The following is a 21169-nucleotide window of genomic DNA, read 5'->3' as shown; positions in this document are numbered from 1 at the left end:
CCTGCCGAAACTCTCGTCTGCGTTCGGTGAGGACACGAAGTGCAAGGATACGGTCAATCGTTGACCTCTTTGGTGTAAAGCCTGACTGCTCTGGACGCTGGTGCTCAAGCAGATGGTGGCGAACCCTATCAAGAATTATCCGAGCAAAGACCTTGCCCGGCACTGAGAGCAGCGTCACCCCTCGGTAGTTGTTGCAGTCTTGGCGATCACCCTTCCCTTTCCAGAGAGGGACAACAAGGCCCCTCTTCCAGTCAGTTGGGATGATGCCTGTGTTCCAGGCAGAGCACAAAACTGCATGCAACGACGCGAGTGCAGCATTTCCACCAGCCTTGAGAAGTTCGGCATGGATGCCACAGATCCCTGGAGCTTTGCCCCGTTTCAACTGGTTCACCGCAGCCCGTGTTTCCACAAGCGATGGTGGACCACTGTTGATTCGAGGGTCAGCAACAGGGATTGTAACACCATTGACGTCCAACTCGACAGCTGGGGATCAGCCTGGTACAACCGCTCAAAGTAACCGGCCCAGCGGGCCTTCACTTCAGACTCCTCTGTCAAGAGCCTACCACTCTCTGCTCGAACTGCAGTGCTCCGAGGGATGGGCTTGGATGAACGTAATGCGCGAATTCCCCTGTAAGCGGGACGAGAATCACCTGTCCACAGGTGATGCTCTACCCCTCACAGATTCCTCGCACATAGGCCTCCTTGTCCACCCTCAGTGCACGTACAGTTTTACGCCTCAGCTCCCTGAACAGCTCAGCTCTGCCATTCAGCCTGGCCCTGCGACTCTGGTCAATGGTATCCAGTGTCCCTTGAGAGACAAAATTCTTCTTTGCCCTGCGGTGAACTCCAAGGCATCCACCGGCAACATCAAGGACGGTGGTCTTGAAGGTGCTCCACAACTCTTCAGGAACCCCCCAAAGCACCCAGACCCCCCAAGTGTCCACTCAGCCTGTTCGCAAACTCCTCAGCTACTCTCTCATCCCTGAGCTTGGCAACATCCAGCCTAGGCTGGGATAGTACCATTCTCCAGGATTTAAGGTGCAGCTTTAGAGTTGCTACAACAAGCCTGTGGTCAGTATTGAGGAACTGAGCACTCCGGTAGACCCTGCAGTTCTGGATCATCCTCCAACGACCGTCAATGAGGACATGGTCAATCTCCTTTGCCACACCGCCAGCGTTGGAATACCAAGTCCAGCGATGAGCTTGCGGGCGCTGAAACCATGAACCAGCCACCCCAAGTCCATGACTTCTTGCAAAGTCAAGGAACTTAGTGCTATTCTGGTTCATAGTTCCTGACCCATGGGGACCAACACACACCTCATAACCATCCCTATCAGTTCCAGTCGATGCATTGAAATCCCCCAAGACTAGAAGTGTATCTCGTCTGGGGCACTGATCAACCACAGACTCGAGTGTGGCGTAGAATGTGTCCTTCACGGTAAGATCACTCGCCTCAGTCGGAGCATAAATAGAGACCAGGGAAATGACCCCTAAGGAGTGACGAATCCTTAATCTCATAATACGCTCGTTGACCGGTGTTACCTCAATTATCATTGGGGTCAGCTTATTGGACACAGCTACAGCAACTCCTTGGGTATGGTAACCATCAGAGCGACCAGACCAATAGTAGGTGTAACCACCCACCATTATCTCGCCGCAATCCGGTCTCCGAACCTCAGAGAGAGCTGCAATCCCGATGTCCAAACGCTGAGCTCAGATGATAACAGAGACAGGTGATCATCCTCTCTTAGGGATAGGACATTCCAGGCACCCACCCGAAGGGACCGCCTCAGGTTAACCCAAGGAGACCGCCGTCTGGTGGACGACACCTCAGCACCACTCCGACACACTCTCCCGCAATCTGACCCAGGGATGTTACCCCGTGGTTTCCCTCCTATCAAAGATTGGGGGTCCCGAAGGCTTTGCCCCAATCCCATCATCCGGTGAGCTGCCCTGCGAAGGGAAGCTGCACAGGAGGTACTCCCACGGAGTGGGTTTTCAGATTTTTTTGCGTTTTTGCGTTTTGCGGAATGAAGCGTTTACGGTGGCTGGAGTGCAAATCCTGCCACCAACCTCCTAATAAGAAGTAACCCAACTGCAGGAGGACGTCCGCAGACACAGTTGGGCACTAGATATGGATGGCCGTTGGCTCACAAGGAGCTCCTCCGCCCTTTGACAGGTTTTGTTTTTAATCCTGCTGGGTGTCCATATCCAAACACCCTCCTCACCAGAAAACCTGGTGGGGGAGACGGTTTAGTCGCCGACAACCCGACCATGGAACAGGTTAGTACAGGTTTACATGGTACCTGTAGCAGGTCACAGATCGAACCTGACCTGACAAAAATGATATCCATAATTATTGACGTATTGCTCTCAAAGTCATATAAAAGACCAAATAAATGCAAGTTATTGACTACTTTGCAGGAGGTAAGAGTGTGAACAATTTGGAGATAAAAGTTGGTTACGTTTGCCGACTAAGTCTGCAGAGCTAGGAAATTGGCAATGATGGGGTGTAGTGAGTGCAGGCAATGATGTGGGTGTAGTGAGTGCAGACAGTGGTGGGTGTCACAAGTACATGCAGTGGTGGGTGTAGCGAGTGCAGGCAGTGGTGGCTGTAGCGAGTGCATGCAGTGGTGGCTGTAGCGAGTGCAGGCAGTGGTGGGTATAGCGAGTGCAGGCATTGGTGAGTGTACCGAGTGCAGGCAGTGGTGGGGGTGTAGCGAGTACAGGCTGTGGTGGGGTACAGCGAGTAAAGGCAGTGGTGGGGTACAGCAAGTATAGGCAGTAGTGGGGGTGTAGCGAGTGCAGGCAGTGGCGGGGGTGTAGCGAGTGCAGGCAGTGGCGGGGGTGTAGCGGCGCAGGCTGTGGGGGTGTAGCAAGTGCAGGCAGTGGTGGGGGTGTAGGAGTGCAGGGAGTGGTGGGGGTGTAGCGGCGCAGGCGGTGGGGGTGTAGTGAGTGCTGGGAGTGGTGGGGGTGTAGTGAGTGCATGCAGTGGTGGGTGTAGCGAGTGCAGGCAGTGGTGGCTGTAGCGAGTGCATGCAGTGGTGGCTGTAGCAAGTGCAGGCAGTGGGGATGTAGTAAGTGCAGGCAGTGGTGGGTATAGTGAGTGCAGGCATTGGTGAGTGTACCGAGTGCAGGCATTGGTGGGGGTGTAGCGAGTATAGGCTGTGGTGGGGTACAGCGAGTAAAGGCAGTGGTGGGGGTGTAGCGAGCGCAGGTTGTAGGGGTGTAGCGAGTGCAGGCAGGGGTGGGGGTGCAGTGAGTGCAGGGAGTGCTGGGGTGTAGCGAGCGCAGGCGGTGGGGGTGTGGTGAGTGCAGGGAGTGGTGGGGGTGTAGTGAGTGCAGGGAGTGGTGGGGGTGTACTGAGTGCAGGGAGTGGTGGGGTGTAGTGAGTGCAGGGAGTGGTGGGGGTGTAGCGAGTGCAGGCAGTAGTGGGGGTGTACCTCTAGGCCATCCTGTTAGCTCGATGCAGTCAGTGAGACGATCTTTAATGAAGAGGATAGTTGGAGGACAGGACGAAAGGGCTAACAGATGTATAGATGTAATATGAAATATAAAGTAGGAGGGGGTGTAACAATCTGGGTAAAAAGGGATGATATTAATGAGGGAATTAATGTTGAGGATTGTGTAGATTGAGATCAAAGATTGTGATAACAGTAATATCCCTGGAAAATGCTTTTACAGGGCATTAAGTGTCATGGAAAAGCAGGAAAGAAGGTTTCTTGAACAATTCAGAAAGGCATGTGGAAACGGAAGAGTATTGATTATGGGGGATTGAATTTGCCACGACCGTATTTTCACGCAAATAATCCATGGGTGATGCGTTAAGCGAGTTCCAAAAATTCCAAATGCTGGGTAAACGGTTCAGTATTTTACCAAACGGCATGTGACAACCACAGGTCAAGTTAATGTAAATTATCAAGGAGATACAAAAAAAGACGCAGGTTTTTTTTTTTTTGCAAGTTTAATTGTAATATCTATAACTTCAGTTCTTTCGCATATTTTACAGAAGTATAGACATCTAATTCCAATCCACGTCTTCCGTTTCACTGCGAAACAGCTGAAGCAGCTCAGAGTCAGCAAGTGGCGGTCTGTCGCCATCATTGGAGTCATCACTCTCGTCCTCCTCTTCTCCAGATATCAGCCCACTTTTCTGCAAAGCTTCCACAATGATTGATAATTTTAACAGCATTCGATGCTTCCACAACCCAATGACAAACAACGGCAGAGCTGGTCTTCATAATTTTCGCAGAGGCTATTTTTTGTGCAGGCTCTCCATCAACCATTTCTCCCAAAACTCACAGATTTTCGGTTTGAATACTCTGTTTATGGTGATGCCAAGAGGTTGTAGTTATACGAGGCCAACAGGGATGACGGCAATTTCAATGTCAGTTTTTCAAAGTTTCTTCTTTACCGAGTCACACTTATGGGCTGACATAAAGTTGAATACCAGGAGTGACTTATTTTTGGTGAAGAAGGAACTTGGTCGTCACAGCCAGCAGTTTTCAGCCCACTCTTCAATTTCATATTCATTCATCCAGCCCCTTTTTGTTGGCTCTCACAAAAATGCCAGCCAGGAAATTCTCTTTGGGGAGGGTTTTTCTTTTGTATATGACTATTGGCTTGATCTTGGTACAGTCAGTGAGGCAGGACAGGATCGTGGTGAAATTTGTTTTTTCATGTCCCATAGTTATGATGCCGACAGTCGATGACTTTTTGTTATTTCCACGGTCATTGACGGTGATGCATCAAAAGCGATTGGCAATTGGTTACAACAAACACCACCCAGAGATGCCCGGAGTGTCAAACAATGTCCGAAATGGACAAATGAACACGTTTTTTTGGCAGTCTGAAACCGAGGTTTCTTTTTTTTTTTAGCAATTTTTGTAGTTTCAGTTTTGAAATTTGGCTCAGGTTAAGACATTATAGAGATTATAGCATGTGTGGAAATGGAATAGAGGCACAAACACTGGCATTTCCAGGCGTTTATAAGCATTGTGACGTGTCTAGAGATTTGTAGGTATGATGAACAAGCATTCGATATGAGTGAGCAAAGTGAAAAATATATATTTTGATCACTTTATCCTGTTGTCATTGTGACGAGTCAAGGCATTGTTGAGCAGGCCAAAAAAAATGGTGATTTAAGACCCCTGTGAGGGACAGCGAGCTGACCAGGGATGACAGCTTGATGAAGGATAATTAAATAAAGATGTAAATTATCTTCAAAAGGGATGTTTGAATTAACCCGAGCACCAAATTTTCATTCATGCAATCCCTGTGCTCCCTTTGTGTGCATGCAAAGTTTGAGGCCATTGGTTTTATGTTTTTTGAGTTATTGAGGAAACATTAGGGTGGAGTGAAAATGAATATTTTTTTGTAATTTTCATATTTTTGGACTGGAATAGTTTTTAAAAGATGTAACACATAATAATAAGTGATATACTAAATTTTTATTTAATTTCTTTAACGACTTCAGGAAGCCCAAGTCTCTGAAATATGACATAAACAAAAAAAAAATAAACGAATATGAATATTTCAGATAAAACTAACTTGATAAAAGTTAATCAAACAGTCATTGTCATTCGTAAATATGCAGTCAATGTCAGAAAATCACATTTTATATTATTTCTTGGTGTTAAACTTTGCCATCTTGTTCCTTGAGTTTTCCTTAATCTGATCAATCCGTCTCTCGATGACTCGCCGCACACTAACTTTGACGCCTCGATTACGAGTTTGATTCCGCGCTCTACGGCTTGTGTATGGCAAGGGTAACGCTGAAAGTCTACTGATGGGATTTCAGTTTCATTTATTAATGCCCACAGTTCATCATTCGTCATGTTCCGCAATATCGGTGGTTCCGTCACTTTACACGACATCCACTCCACGATTTCCGAGTAATGCTTCGCATCAACATTCAATTTTGGAACAACAAATTGCCGCACCGAACAATCTGTCTCATCTTTCTCTTTCCGTGCCTTCAATATTCTCCTCAGAGCCAACTCGCATATGGGTGCTCTTTCATCTCTCACCATACACAGCAGAAGATTTTTTGGTGTGCGCAAAGTACGCGTTTCTCTGAATTACCGGATCGATAATCTTCTTGTGAGCAGGCGACATGTATCGTGATTTCTGAATCATGTTAAACACATGACCAGCTCCGTCCTTGCATGATGGCTTGCTTTTGATGGCAAACCACATAGGTGCATACACACGCATGATGAACGTGGCCAAATGAACCAAGTTTCTCGATGGCTTCTCGGTTGAGACATACAGACGCAAGAGGTGATTCGCCATTGTTAGCCATCGTGAATAGTTTAAGATTCCGGGTTTACGAAGAGATAGGTCGATTGGGCATTCAACCTTACTCATGGCCTGGTACATCTCATAGAGGTCCTTTTGATCTGTGTTTAGATCTTTGGGATCGATTTCCGGTAGTTCTTCATGAATGGCCTTGAACGTCTTTACGGGAAGAGTCGTGCAAGTCTGGAGGGCTTTGCCGATAGGTCCAGAAAAGCTGGTAGGTCCAGTGGTAGATCCATCTAGTTTTTGGAACAGGTGGTGGCAGTGGCAGTTCATTCACATGAAGAAGACACACAAACCATTGTAAAGGTCGATTAATATACTCCTCGATGAGCCGAATAACTCCCCGCGTTTTACCTGTATTCACAGTCGTACCATCGCAATCAATTGCATCGAGTTTATTTAAATCCGCGTTTCTCCTCTTTAAACATTCCACGATTGCGTCTTTTATGGATTGGCTTGATCCTCCATCTGGAGTTATGTGGTCATAATACATAGATCCAGGCTCGCTAATGATGCAGATGTGTTCTTCTTGTGGCGAATCTCGGTGTTTAGTCCATGTGGCCGAGCCCAAAATTTTGGTCATTGGTACCAAACAAAGTGCCCTGTTCTTGTCAAGTTTTTTGTAAAGATGGGTCCCCTGGGGTATCAAAATCACTTGATAGCAAGGAAATATCGGTAGCTTATATTGTGTAATGGCACTGTTTATACGCGACCCCCATCTTGCACAAAATCGAAGATTTTCGATCATTTTTATACACCATGGATTTGAGTTGGAAGCGTTTTATGCTGTTAATATACTTTAATGTGTATAATCTATATATCAAAAGAAAGCTCATGAAGTACAGTTTATAGTCGTATGAACAAAAGAATAAAATAAAAACACTCACAGACACCCGACATGAAATACTGCGGACCCCTTGATGCGAAACAAATGTTTTTCTTCACCTAGAAAAAAATGTCTTCCAACATGAAGAACGACATTAGAAACTTCAACTCAGGCACTATAATAACAGTACCTTGAATACATCTTAATATAATTTGAACCTTGTCAATAAATGACACCTTACATATATAGGAAACAAATTCTATCAAAGAAAATATGTAATGATGTGCTTTCGACATCAAGTGGATCATTCGGTCCAGATTTCAAATGTTGCAGCTGTAACAGCAACACAGAAATAAAATATAAGGCATGTTATAAGACAAATACATTATTATTGTTATTCAAACACAATAATGAAAGTACACAATCTTGGAATATTTGAACTAATAGTCTTCAGTTTCATAATTGTCTTCGCTGCTCAACTCCATTTCGCTGTCTGTACCGTCGTTCATTGGTTGGTTTTCACATGGGCTCAAACTACAAATGTCAGAACACTTCAATCCATTTGCAGCACAGGGACATTGAGGAACTCGATGAGGAACATTGAGGACAGGACTTCCGACATTTGCAGGACAGCATCTCAAGAACAGTGTCGGGGGCTGGTGCACCATCCATCCAGTCTACGGCTAAGTGTCTGTCATCACCATCGCCAACGAATTTCAGTATTATGTATGTCAGCTAACTCAAAGGGTGTAACTGCTCTGATGGTGGATGAAATTGTGTCTGCACTTGCTTTGTCTTTTTTTGGTCATTGGTAACAATTTTTGGTCATTGGTAACAATTTTTGGTCATTGGTACCACCATAGCTTGCAGCCATAGCCTGCAGGATTGGGCGTCTTGGGATCGTTCATCAAACTGTCTCCAAATTGCTGTTTGATAATTTGCTCGCCGTGCATGTTTTCCAAGACAATCTGCACATGGCGGTAACTGGTAGGACTCTTTCTCACCTTTCTTTGCACAAAATAGTTTGTACCGAAACTCGTTGACTGAAGCATCTCCAGATGTAGCATCATACTTGGCACAAACAAAACGTTCCAATCGAGCTTGAAGAGAAGACGAAAGACTCCACTGTTGGCCAATCTCCTTAAAGAGACTCTGGAAATTCTGATTTGCTTTGACCAGTTTGAATGCTTTCATTTTCCCAAAACCTGCGAAGGCAATGACGGAGTCGCAACCAGTGAAAGCGTGCAATCCAATAACTGCCTCTGAGACATCAGATCCATTCATGTTGACAACAGCTGTGATGTCAATGTAATGTGTGTGAGTTTTCGTCCCACATTTCTGATAAAGAGGAGCAGTGATTTGTGTACAGAACGCCATGCTCAAAAGGAAGACATCTGTGTCGTCTGCCACAAAGATTACAGCTGCACTACCGGTGTCACTTGCGTGTTTTCCATGAAGCAGTACCCTCGTGTCTGTTTCTTCTTGCTGGCAGCAAAGCTCCGGTACATCTTCCACTGCTGAGTCAGTAATTTTGATGCACTTCTCCTTTGAGGTTACAAACATATGCTTTGACTGCAATAATGACCTTGAATGTGGTTGTTGCCATTCCTGAAACGGAAATTCAATGAGTTCAGTCTTGTTGTCACTACTCTGCAGGTAACTTCTCCACTGACGGACAATTTGTTGGGAAGTTATGTTCTTGAACTGTATGCCTGGATTCTTGCTTCGTCTCGCTCTTTCGTGGTGTTTTATGCTGTGTGGTTGATACACATCAAACACGATGTCAATCCTAGTAATGTGTTCACCTTCTCTAATTGCAGAAAGAAGCAAGGTGTTTCCTGGTCCCCCTTCATGTTTTGAACCAAAGCCATGCCATCAATAATCGTGGCTGATGGTGTGGGAATGTTTTCCGCTTGTGCATCTTTTTGTAATGCTCTGGCCAACACAGCTTTGTTTGTCTTCCTAATACTCCCATCTTCACAGGATAGAGACCATGGCAGCGGACCTCAGGGATGTGCCAGTACCTCTTTCATATCCAGGTTCTTTCTTGTTAATGCAATGAGTACCATTTGCCCAAACAACTTTCAGTCTGCTTTCAGAATCATTTCTTTTCCATTTGAAGAAACTTTCTTCTGCTTCTTGGTCATATCTGAAAAGGTCTTGAGCCTCGGCTTAGGCAATGGATCATGAAATTTCACGACTGGTGGACTTGATTCGAGTCTTTCAGACTTAAAGCTCTGATGAGCTTCCTCACCACGCTTTTCTGCTTCTAGCAACTGTGTGGCAATCTGCCTTGTTGCAGCAGCAGCTGCAGACAGACTGACTCGTTCTTGTTGATTTTCTTCAAAGGGATTAACCCAGTTTTTCAGGGTTTCCACAACAGCATTGACAGCCAGTTCATCCTTTTTAATTCTGCTGTTCTGTAACTCTACATGTCCATGATCAGATTTGCCTGTGACAACACATCTCGGAGATGACGCAAGAAGGATGACCGGTATTCTGCTGTCACGAAGAACCGACTCACTGCACCAGGTTTGAGACTTTTCTTGCGCACACCTCCCGCAACTTTTGTGTCACGATTGGCTGTCTCTTCAATTGTCTGGTCCAAGGATATCTGAGCAAAGGGGTTCTTTTCTCCTTGTTGGACAGAAAACTCTCCTTCAAGGAAGTGTTGAAGCACTTCTGGATGGTCATTTCTGAGCTGGGACATTTCAGCGTAGTATACTGGAAGGTACCGGGCATAATTCTGTCGGTCATAGGCGAAGTGCCAGACAATCATGCCACGAACTGCAGTCATGTGCAAGTTCCAATCACCTTCTCTGGAAGAGCGAATTAGTGCCAGCAATACTCCCCCAACCATGTCAAAGTATGACATCCATAACGCTGAAAGAGGTCCATTGGTGTGCCGTAGATGTTCACAATATTTCTCAAAATGTTCCAGCATCTGCAAGAACAATTCATGGTTCAGCGTCTCTTCATATTTGGAACTTTGACGAGAAGTGTCCAGAAGATCACTCAGTAATTCCAAGAACTGATCGATCTGGTTCATCTGTGTCGGTTGTTGTTCCTTCAGCCAAAGCAGAAATCCCGCCCATAGCAATCTGAAAAGGGCCTCATATATGTATTTGTGCGTTCGGAGAGACCTGTTATACTGTCTGCCTGCCATGACACTCGTTACAGACCCTTCTGCCACTATTCCTGCCTCAATGCAAAGGTCACGCAGGCCTGCATCCTCAAAACGTTTTCCAAGTATTCCCAGAAAGTTGCAGACCATATGAAAAGAGCCGAGGCAAAGAATTACTCCGGGATATTGACATCTGTGTTTCCACAGAGCTTCTGCCACTTTGGAATAAAGGGCCTGGTCGAATACCAGTACAACCTCTTGAAGATGTAGGCTTTCTTTTACCTTCATTGACCTGTTCAAAATCTCAGCTGCTGTCACCATGCTGGTTGCTGGAAAATTGATTGGGTTAAGATGGCCTATGTTGTGCTGATGAACTGTCTGGTCCTGTCTCATAATGATGTTGATTCCTGTCTATCCTGGAATAATTTGGTTTTCCGGGTGCATTTGCCATAGAAGAATCCAGATCAAGTCCTTTCTGTGGATGGATTTTTGAGGAAGAGCGTGGTATTCTTCAGCAACTGTTTTGCTTCCCGGTCCTTCTCTTTTCCCGGTGTTATAAATTGGAAGCTGTTGTTCTTCATATTTGATGGAACGTTGCTTTTTCTTTTCTATTACAGGTCGTGCCAATTCCAGCTTAGGACCATGCACCTTTTGTTGGACAATGATGCCATTGACCCTGTGGCTTGTTCCTGCTCCTGTTGCAGTTTCCTCGAGGAAATTTATATTGTCCCAAACGAGAGCGGAATATGTGGGGGTTAACACAACCAGGAAGTGGGACAGAATCATCTGAGGATGAGGCTATTTTCTGAAGGCTCAAGGCAGTGTCGTTTTCCTCGACAACAGTATATGAAACTCCATGCCCTAGTTTGTTCATTATCTGGATGATTTCCGAGTTTCCTGTCAGTGTTTTCACTGCATTTGATAGCAAAATGTGCTTCGGTGGTTTCACACGACCACAGGTGACACTGTAGACCAGATCTTGGCCATATGAATCCACTAACAGTTGGATTTTCTGCGAGGCACTGTGATAGCTTGGTTCCCCTGAAAGGACACGCGTTATGAAGATTTGCAGAAGTTCTGGTAATCGGAAGCCACTCCAGTTCACCAAAGCGGGTGTGAAAGGCCACACTTGATCCTGGCGGATCTCTTTTATGGAATATCAAATTATTTGGCCAGCTTTGATAACGACAGAAGAATCACCAGATGTTACTGCTGTAAGGGTTTCTATCTTGTCCTTGAGCTTCTGGTTCTCTTTCACAAGTTCGTAGAGTGTGAGAGTGTGAGGGAATACGAGTGTTTTCCCTTTATCATCTTTACAGAAATGTAAATTATCTGCAAATTCCTTTTCAATATTTCGTCGAATATGCTTCTTGGTGGATTCTTTGGTCATCGTGATCCCTGTGTTTGACATCACCTCAACGACGATTGCTGTGAGATCAATCATCTTTAATACACGAGGATTCGTGAATAAATCATCACGGATAAATGTGTCGAGCGATTCGTTCGCATGTCTTTCAGCTTCAGACACTTTTTGTATTTGCGGAATGTTGGATTTTACATTTTGAAAGAGTTTCAATTTACTTTATCTATTTCAAGTAGTGTATATAACATCATAGTAATGAAATATGCAGTGACATATGCATATTCTGCCATGTGGATTAAAATTTCTTAAATATTGAAAAACGACAGGAATTCAGCGTCGGTCATTTTGAATTTGGCTAATTCAACGCTTCAGCTACTCCGTTTTGCTTGCTATCATGCATTTCCACATCATAGAGGTCATAAGCTTTCCAATGATACCAAACACAACCGGGCACTAATTTGGGACCGACAAAGTGGTCGGCCTCATGGACTAGTTATTTCATATCTTCCTCGCGTCTGTTGGTCAGAGTCTTGTCTTTTCGTCCGTCGAAATAGAGTCCAGAGATCTTCGACTCTGCGGCTGCCATTCCCATGTTGCCGAGCAACCACATGAGAGAGGGTCCTATGTGTTGGCAAAGACAAGCTGGTAAACTATGCGAGGAATTTTCCATTGCTTGTAATAATTATAATATAATGGGCTCATCTGCCACATTATTTATATTAATTTCTGGTGTAATATTATGGTACATAATCAAAGTCATAATTAAATATTTCAACTGTTTAAAACAAACAGATTATAAATTATTATGCATACTGCATAGTTGTATAATATCATTAACACAGGCAATATAAATTGCAAAAGTAGTTTTGGAGTTATCCCCCTTGAAATATTTATTTTCACGAAAGTTATTAATATTTTGAGTGAGTTGGGCTACCTGAAGTCATTGTTTTAAATGATTATAATTTTGCATAATGAGTAATTAGTGGGTCCTACATCTTTTACAAACTATTCCAAAGGCATCCTGCATATTCTTATATTTCACTCCACCCTCGGAGACATACTGACACACACTGACATTTATTGTTAGAGATATATACACGCGTCCACAAATGGATACTTTGAGATCTGGGAGGGCTCCGTTCCATCTTCTAAAACCCGCATGTTGAGATAACAACCAATGAGACACACACACACACACACACACACACACACACACACACACACACACACACACACACACACACACACCAACATTACAAGAGTCTCGCAACCCCTTTGGGGCAAGACTAAAAACAGATAGATTGGTGAATGATGATAGCAAAATGGCAGATTTCATTCATTGTTATTTGCTTCAAGATTTACACAAGAACAATTAGGGGAACAACCAGTCGATCAGGTAATCTATCTGGTGTGAGTAAGGGCTTTTAGAAGAGTTCCAGGCAGTAGTAGAGGCAGTTAAGCAGCAGCTCGGAAAGCCAAGACAAGATGAAGCTCCAAGGCCAGATAATATCATTACTGATCTGGTCTAGGGGGTAAACGCAGGATATATGAGAATAGATAATTCTTAATAAGTGTTAGCACAAATGGGGTGTAGTCCCATTAAATTATAGAATGTGTCAAGCATCTGTTTGGAAAGATTGCCCCCCCCCATCCCAGTGTCTGTGTCTAGGCCACACCTTGCCCCTGTCCTACATTCATAAACCTTTGCTATCATACATCTGTTTTTGTGTGAAACTTTCCTTAGCTAACAGTCACAAACATTGAATGATGTAACCTATCCTAATACATACCAAAACATTTTACTTTTATCCCCCCTCTACTGTGATTCTAACAACCAATTTTGTCCGCTGCTCGGCATGCTGGTTCCCTTCCACGATCTGAGCATGCCTCCCAGGTTTTTAAACTACAGTGTATGCTTCAGCACAATTTACTGGCTGGGCAGTGTGACTCCAATGTGGCTTACCAGGCTACCCTTCCCCCCATGGCACCCAAGCCCTGGGGACCATCCTGAAGCATCATCCCATGTTCCAAACTATCATAGGGACATCACTGGCTACCATTGTGGGACTGGTGCTCCCAGGCTCACTGTGCGCTTCCTATCGCTCTTGACTCGGGTTCTCGCTGGGCAATCGGGCTCCCTAACTAAATCGCCCACCTGGTATTTCCCGGTAGCTTCCAGCCACCCAGGAGGCTGCAGGCCGGTGCTTATTCCTCTCCACTCTATTTTAACAATGGTGCCACACTCCCAGCCATTCACTACACATTTGCACTCCACCCATTAAATATCATCCATCCCAAATCCTGTGGCAACAAGAGAATGGAGGAGGGCAAGACATTCTAACCTACTTCTTCCAAATTATAACCATTTAATGTCATTTTAAAATTTCCCAGCTACACTGAACAAGAAAACATCTGAACTTTGTGTGGACAATGCATTTCAGAAATTTTGTTTCTTGAAATTGAAAGTAGAAGGAAAACATGAGGTGATTGTCAACTTTTGAGAAGCACACTGTGGGAAATACTACGAGGATAAAAAGTACAAAAAGAGAGCAGGTGATGAGTTTGACAAACCTCCTCTGATAGCATGTCTTTGCGTGGCTGGATATCTTGGTCCATTGACAATTCAGAAGCAGGCTCGACTAATGCGCTTGCAAGTTTTGTATCGGAGCTTGCCAAGGCTTTGTCGAATGTGGAAAGAACGTGCTTGTCGATGTCTGAACCATGAAGGAATCTTTCCACAGGAATCTTTGTGTTATTATCTCTGCTCTTTTGAGCTAAGTTGGTTCGATCTGGTCTCTGAACCAGCAGGTGAAGTTCACCTCGAGAACAACGTAGGGCTTCTATAACGTTGTTATGCAACATCCCTGCAACAGACCTTCCGTTCACCTTTGCAAGATAAACAAACAAAAAACAATTAATGAGACAAATAAACAAATGAGACTAAATAGGTTCCTTACTACTTTCCAAGAGTTACACATTTCTGGTGACAAGTGATGGTTGTTGAGAGTTGTTGCAAGGAGTGGTGTAAAGGTGATATCAGTGAATTTTAGGAAGAAAAATTATGACCAGTGTATTCGGGTACCAAAGATAGCGCCGTCTTATTAAATCGTTCGACTTGATCAGTTGAAGACATTGATTTGTTTTGTCAAAGTATTTCTACTGAGCTCACGGAACACTACTGCCAACGAACGGGATGTGACAAACTCTCCAAGACGGCGAACAATTTTCTATAAAAACAAAATTTAAGTCTTTCTCGCAAACATAATTTAAATAAAAAGGCTGCAGGATACACCATTATTATTATTATTATGAGTTTTTAAATAAAATGCATAAATCTTGAAGCAGAGCAATTTTTTTTTACAAAAACCTCTTATAAGAGTAGTCTGCAAAATTTCCACAAACTCTTCTTGTTAATAAAATAATTGTGTGGATTGCAAATCAAAATTGGTGAAAGTCCTTCTTCCATCATAACTTCTTCCTCAATGACAATACCTTCAAAAAACCCCCAAAGAATCAACTTCTGCTGCAAGCCATACAATTATTGATTCTTTACATGATGTGTGGAAATGTTTTACGTGTGTGTGTGTGTGTGTGTGTGTGTGTGTGTGTGTGTGTGTGTGTGTGTGTGTGTGTGTGTGTTCATTACAGAGCAACAGATAAAACATTTGCAGGAGGTAAGAAAATGCATATAACAGACTATCAAAAAAGAGCAATTATGGGTCGATAAAGGAAAAACAATATTCATGTCGTTTTTCAAAAAAGAAAGTTTTTTTTTATTGATGAATGAAGAAACCTTTTCAAATAACCTGATGTACTGAATCTTACTACTGTGACGGAGTCTATCAAGAATGTAAGAGTTTGGTAAAATATTACATTTAATCTGTTTATTTGTTTGTTTATTTGCTTTTATATTTTTTGTTCTCTGACCAGTTTCGCAGTGATGGATTTTGTGAATTCTTAATACTAGTGCATGCCCGTAGGTGCAAACAAAACAAAACAAAAAACTTTCAAACTGCATGCCAGAAACAACTACACAGGCCGTTCCTTCGCTCTCACGTGCCCGTACATGCGTGGCCGTACATGCAAAAAAATAACTTTCAAACTGCGTGCCAGAAACAACAACCACACAGGCCGTTCCTTCGCTCTCGTAAACGATGACTGGATGGGGCATTGTGTTTATCTATAAATGCGCATAAGAAATCGAGAAATTATTAGAATACAGTAAGTCATCATGATGCGGAAGTAGTGCGTGCCCATATGGAATGTTCACATGCAATCCACAAATTATTGCTTGCATTGATTTTGCCTTTTATCGCAAGGAAAAACACAAAGAGAAGAGGAAAGAGGAGAAAAAAAAAAACGTGAAAAAAATAATTTACTTCCTGCTTCAGAGCATACCAGCACTCTGATGTTACCCAAATTTATGCACCATCTAATATGAAAACGATCATAACTTGGAGCATTGTGTTTATCTATAAATCTTCTTCTTCTTTCGGCTGCTCCCGTTAGGGGTCGCCACAGCGGATCATCCGTATGATCCGCATAGTGATTTGGCACATGTTTTACGCCGGATGCCCTTCCTGACGCAACCCTGGTCGCCTCTTACGACACAGGGATATGGTACACCTATTTTAACCGGGGTATACACCGGCCCAGTACACTGGTACTCATTTCGCCGACCTCGGAAGGATGACGGGCTGAGTCAACCCCCTGGTGTATTAATTCAGTGGTCCAACGGGGCTTGAACTCAGGACCTTTTGGATCCCAAGCCGCTGCCCTAACCACTGCGCCAACACCAGGCTTAGTTTTATCTATAAATAAAGCTTAGTTGTTTATCTATAAATGTGCATAACTAATTGAGAAATTATTAGAATACACGGAAAAAAAAAAACGTGCAAAAAAATAATTTACTTCCTGCTTCAGAGCATACCAGCACTCTGATGTTACCCAAATTTATGCACCATCTAATATGAAAACGATCATAACTTGGGGCATTGTGTTTATCTATAAATGTGCATAAGAAATCGAGAAATTATGAGAATACACGAAAAAAAAAACATGCAAAAAAATAACTGACTTCCTGCTTCGGAGCATACCAGCACTCTGATGTTACCGAAATTCATGCACCATCTAATATGAAAACGATCATAACTTGGGGCATTGTGTTTATCTATAAATGCGCATAAATGGAGAAATTATTAGAATACACGAAGTCATCATTATCCGGAAGCCCGTACGTTGTAACCCGTAATGGGGAACGCAGCTGCCCATAAAAAAACAAACAAACAAAGAAAAAAATAAATAAATAAATATTCAAATCGCGAGCAACAAACAACAACCACACAGGCCGTTTCTTCGCTCTCGCATGCCCGTAGTGGGTGGCGCGGAAGTTCGCATGTCACAGTTACAATGACTCGCAATTTAGGTTTTAATGGCCAATTATTCAATTAGCGCCAACGTATTTTGCCTTTTCGCAATGTCATCGCAAGGAAAAACAAAAAGAGAAGAGAAGAGAGAAAAAAAATTACTTCCTGGTTCGGAGCACACCTGCACTCTGATGTTACCGAAATTTATGCACCGTCTCATATGAAAACGATCATAACTTGCGGCATTGTGTTTATCTATAAATGCGCATAAGAAATCGAGAAATTATGAGAATACACGAAGTCATCACTCTCCGGAAGTCCGTACGTTGTAACCCGTAATGGGGAACGCTGCTGAGGTTCCCTTCCCCATCGGCCACGCCCACGCAACAATGTGTATTGTCATTGGTTTGGTAAATAAATGGCCATAACTTGGGAAGCACTTGTCCGATTAATATCAAACCTTGAAAAGGCACATCCTCAGGTCCCCAGCAATATACCTGGCAAGTTTCAATTAGATCGGACCGCTGGTTGTCGAGAAACAGCGGTCACACACACACACACACACACACACACACACACACACACACACACACACACACACACACACAGATTGCTGGAATTATAGATAGATTGAATGTAGACCACAAAGTTTCTGACGCTTTCTGTCCCATTCTGTCACCTTTACCTTTAGCTGAAGACTGTTGTTTCGCTGAATATCTTCATTTGTCTGTGAACCTTGTCCTTCAATTCATTTCATTGCTTTTCATGTTACATGAGGCTAAACCCGGCTCTAGCAGGGAAAATGGCCGTAAAAATACCTGTTGTTTGTTGTGATGCTTTTCATGTCAAATAAATAATCTATTCCACTATCATCCTTTCTCCCTCCTACAATCCTCCGTTCCCTTCCTTTTTCCATTTTATTTTATCCCTTTTCCATTTTTCTTTTTGGACACAATGTCAAGGCTCATATAAGAGTGAACACACAACAAAGGGAGCAAGACACAAGAGGGGCAGGAGAAGGAAGCACAAAGCAGTGAAGAACAGAGACATGAGGAGATCTGTGAAAGGGAGAGGGTTGGGGAGGGGTACACAGGGAAAACAAGACGGACACTACAGGGACTTTCAGCTCCTTTCATGACAGGGACTGTCAGGAAGGAAGGCAGGGAAGTTGACGGAGGTGGGTTTAGGGTGGATTAATGGGGGTAGAAAAGATCGTGGTTTTGGATTGGGGAAGATAAGAGATGGTGGTGAACGGCTGTTTTGAAGACCTGGAGGGAAGAGTGGGATTGAAGAGAGTGAGGGATTTTGTTCTAGAGGTGGGAAAAAAAGAGGAAAGAAAGAATAAAGGTAAGCAGTGATTCTTGATTTTGGTAGTTTCACCAGAAGGAGGTTGCTGGTGGACCTTCAGCACCCTGCGGAAATATAGGGGGGACAGATCACAGAAAGAGTGGGGGGGGGCGAGGCCAGAGAGGATACAGTAAAAGACAAAGACCACAGACCTGTCTGCAGTGTGACAGTGAGAAACCTAAAGACTCCACCTCATCACGGGAGAGGCTAATGATCCTAAATGCTTTGGTTTCCACAGTGTGAAGCCGAGAAAGATGAGAGGCAGGAGCACCAGCCCAGAGGAGAGAGCAGTACTCCATCAGGCTGTGAACGAAAGCTTTATATCTGGTCAGGAGCTCAGGTGGGCCGAGGAAGGACTTTGCACGATGGAGGATTCCCAGTCAGCCACTGGCTTTGGAGGCCAGCTTGGAAATGTGGCTTTCCCAGGAAAGATGATGGGAGATAATGAGACCCAGAAGCTTGAATGAAAGGACTTCTTCAAGAGGATTGTTGAGAAAGTAGATGGCGGAGGCGGGGGGGGGGGGTTCCAGATGGTTCTTTTGGAGAGACAGAGTGAGAGTGTGAGATTGGTCAGGATTGAAAGACATGTTCCACGCAGGAACAGTTTGTGAATTTATCCAGATCTGCAGAGGGTGAAGAGGCTGCTGCTTGCTGATCTGAGGGATAACAGATGGTATGGCAGAGGGCGCAGTCATCAGCAAAAAGATATAGAGGATTTTCCAGAGAGTCGGAGAGATCATTGATGAAAACCAGAAAAAGAACAGGGCCCAGAACACTGCTTTGGGGAAGCAACCCCCCTCTGTTGCAGCTCCCACAATACAGACTCACTACTCACCAACACTAAATTCCCTTTTGGATCCATCTTGGCCACCCCATGCATCCTCCCTATACCAATTGTTTGTCTGTCTTAGATTTGGCTCTGCTGTTGGTGTCCCCCACCCCATCTCTCTGCTGTTCATTTGGTCCTGTTGAGTCTTGATCCATTCAGTGTACGAGTACTAGCTATTCCACGAGCCTCAACTATGTATACAAAAAAAAAAAAAAAAATAATGATCGCCTTTTTCAAACCTGAACCACCTTCAAAGGCATATTCAACCTCACTCTTCCCTCGAGGGCTCTAAGACATCTGTTAGCCACCGTCTCAGGTTATCCCTCCATCAAACAACCATGATCTTTTCTACCCTGATTAACCCTTACAAACCCCCCTCTGCCTGGGTTTCCAATTTTTTTTCTTCCACTTCTGTGATTGTGAGTATACATCTGTATTACTCTTGTTCATCTCATATCCTTCCCTTGCTCTCATTCTTCCCCTGGTTTCTCTGGGTCTCCCTCCTTTCTGCCCATCAATCTCACATTTCGTGTATTCCCCCACTCCCTCTTCATCTTGTGCTGCGTCTTGAACTTTTGTGTGTTCTTAATCCTCCACGAGCCTCACACACCATACAAAAAACCCTCAATTTCCTTCTCTGATGGTTCTCACAACTTCCAACAAATTTATCCTGAAGTGGACAATTACAATTGCTGTAATATTCTATTTTGTGTTACTCTGAATATTATTTTCTGCGGAATTAGGAAACATAGATGTCTCATAACGTTTATTTTGTGGCTTCAGATTCATTTTGTGGTGACAGGTCACATATGTTGCTGGCGTCACTGTATAAATGGTGGAAATAATCATCCATCAAACCAAGTTTATAGTATGTACCTCCAGTATGTGGTCGCCGACACAAAGCTTGCCTTCCATTTCTGCTACCCCTCCGGAGACGACGGTTTTTATTGACACGGGTTGCTCACGGTCGCCTCCAACCACTGAAAATCCCAGGGAGCCACCGTCAGGCTTGTCAAAGTGAACATGGAAGATGTCACTCTGCGATGGTGCAGAAACAAGTCACTTGGACAAAAACTCACCTCGATTAACGATTTATTTTGTAACATTTCATGTCCATGATCATTGCACTACAGACTGCATTTTTGTTGTGTAGATTACATCAACTTTTCCTACCGGTAATGACTCGGTATCAGACAGGGTACCCGGGCTTTCATTATCAAAGCTGACATTGGGAGTAGTGTCTGAAAATAAAAGGTTTAGCCATTAGAAGTTAGCCAACAATATAATGGTCAAGAACCAATGACAACTCACTGCTAACAAACATTTGGCCACCATTGGTCACATATACCAGTCAAAAGTTATTGATATTCCAGCAAAAAAAATAACACAAAGGAAAAACAATAGAAAAAAAAGAGAGATAAAACCATTGCGTTGGATGTCGTCCAACAGTCCAAGAGCTCGGTGATTGTTAATCAAGCTAGGTAACAAGGTTGCCCAACAAAAATGTAAAAACGTTTTTGATTCAGACGTTTCTCAAAAGTACCGCTCGCTACATGTACATGCTGTATGTGAAGTATTAAAATGAAGGTAATTATGTGGTGGACACAAATAACCCATGGGCTATACATCGAATTAGTTCCAAAAAGTACAACTTCGGGATACACTCATGTGTGGGTGATACAGTATTTTATCATACGGTATGTGACATGACCACAGGAGGCCAAGTAAAATGATCATGAAGAAACAAAATGAGGTCTTTTTATTTTCCTTTTCACGAGATTAATTGTAATAGCTTTAATTACAATTACTTCGCATATTTCACCAATATATATATATATATATATATATATATATATATATATATATATATATATATATATATATATATATATATATATATATATATATATATATCGAATTCCAAAACCATTCAAGGTGACGGTAAGTCGTCTTCCGTAAAGCCAACAAAGACCTCGTCTTCAGTGTCACTGTGAAACAGCTGAGGCAGCTT

General features: G+C 43.5%; 1 protein-coding gene across 5 annotated transcripts in view; it reads right to left on the bottom strand.

Annotated features, from left to right (window-relative positions):
* LOC147027209 (tyrosine-protein phosphatase non-receptor type 13-like) overlaps nt 1-21169 on the bottom strand; it is a 284017-nt gene that overhangs the window by 56931 nt on the left and 205917 nt on the right. For all 5 annotated transcript variants that reach the window (XM_085883442.1, XM_085883444.1, XM_085883445.1 and 2 more), the window contains exons 33-35: nt 20332-20399; nt 20035-20196; nt 14188-14502 (exon numbers count right to left, since the gene is read on the bottom strand). In XM_085883442.1, coding sequence (XP_085739568.1) covers nt 14188-14502; nt 20035-20196; nt 20332-20399 — 545 coding nt within the window. The remainder of the gene's footprint in view (nt 1-14187; nt 14503-20034; nt 20197-20331; nt 20400-21169) is intronic.

This window comes from Eptatretus burgeri, chromosome 5 (genome assembly GCF_056783735.1).
Source record: "Eptatretus burgeri isolate ZD-2024b chromosome 5, Ebu_testis_v1, whole genome shotgun sequence".
Classification (NCBI taxonomy): domain Eukaryota; kingdom Metazoa; phylum Chordata; class Myxini; order Myxiniformes; family Myxinidae; genus Eptatretus; species Eptatretus burgeri.
Note: the sequence above shows the minus strand (reverse complement) of the source record. Positions and strands in the feature narration are given on the sequence as shown.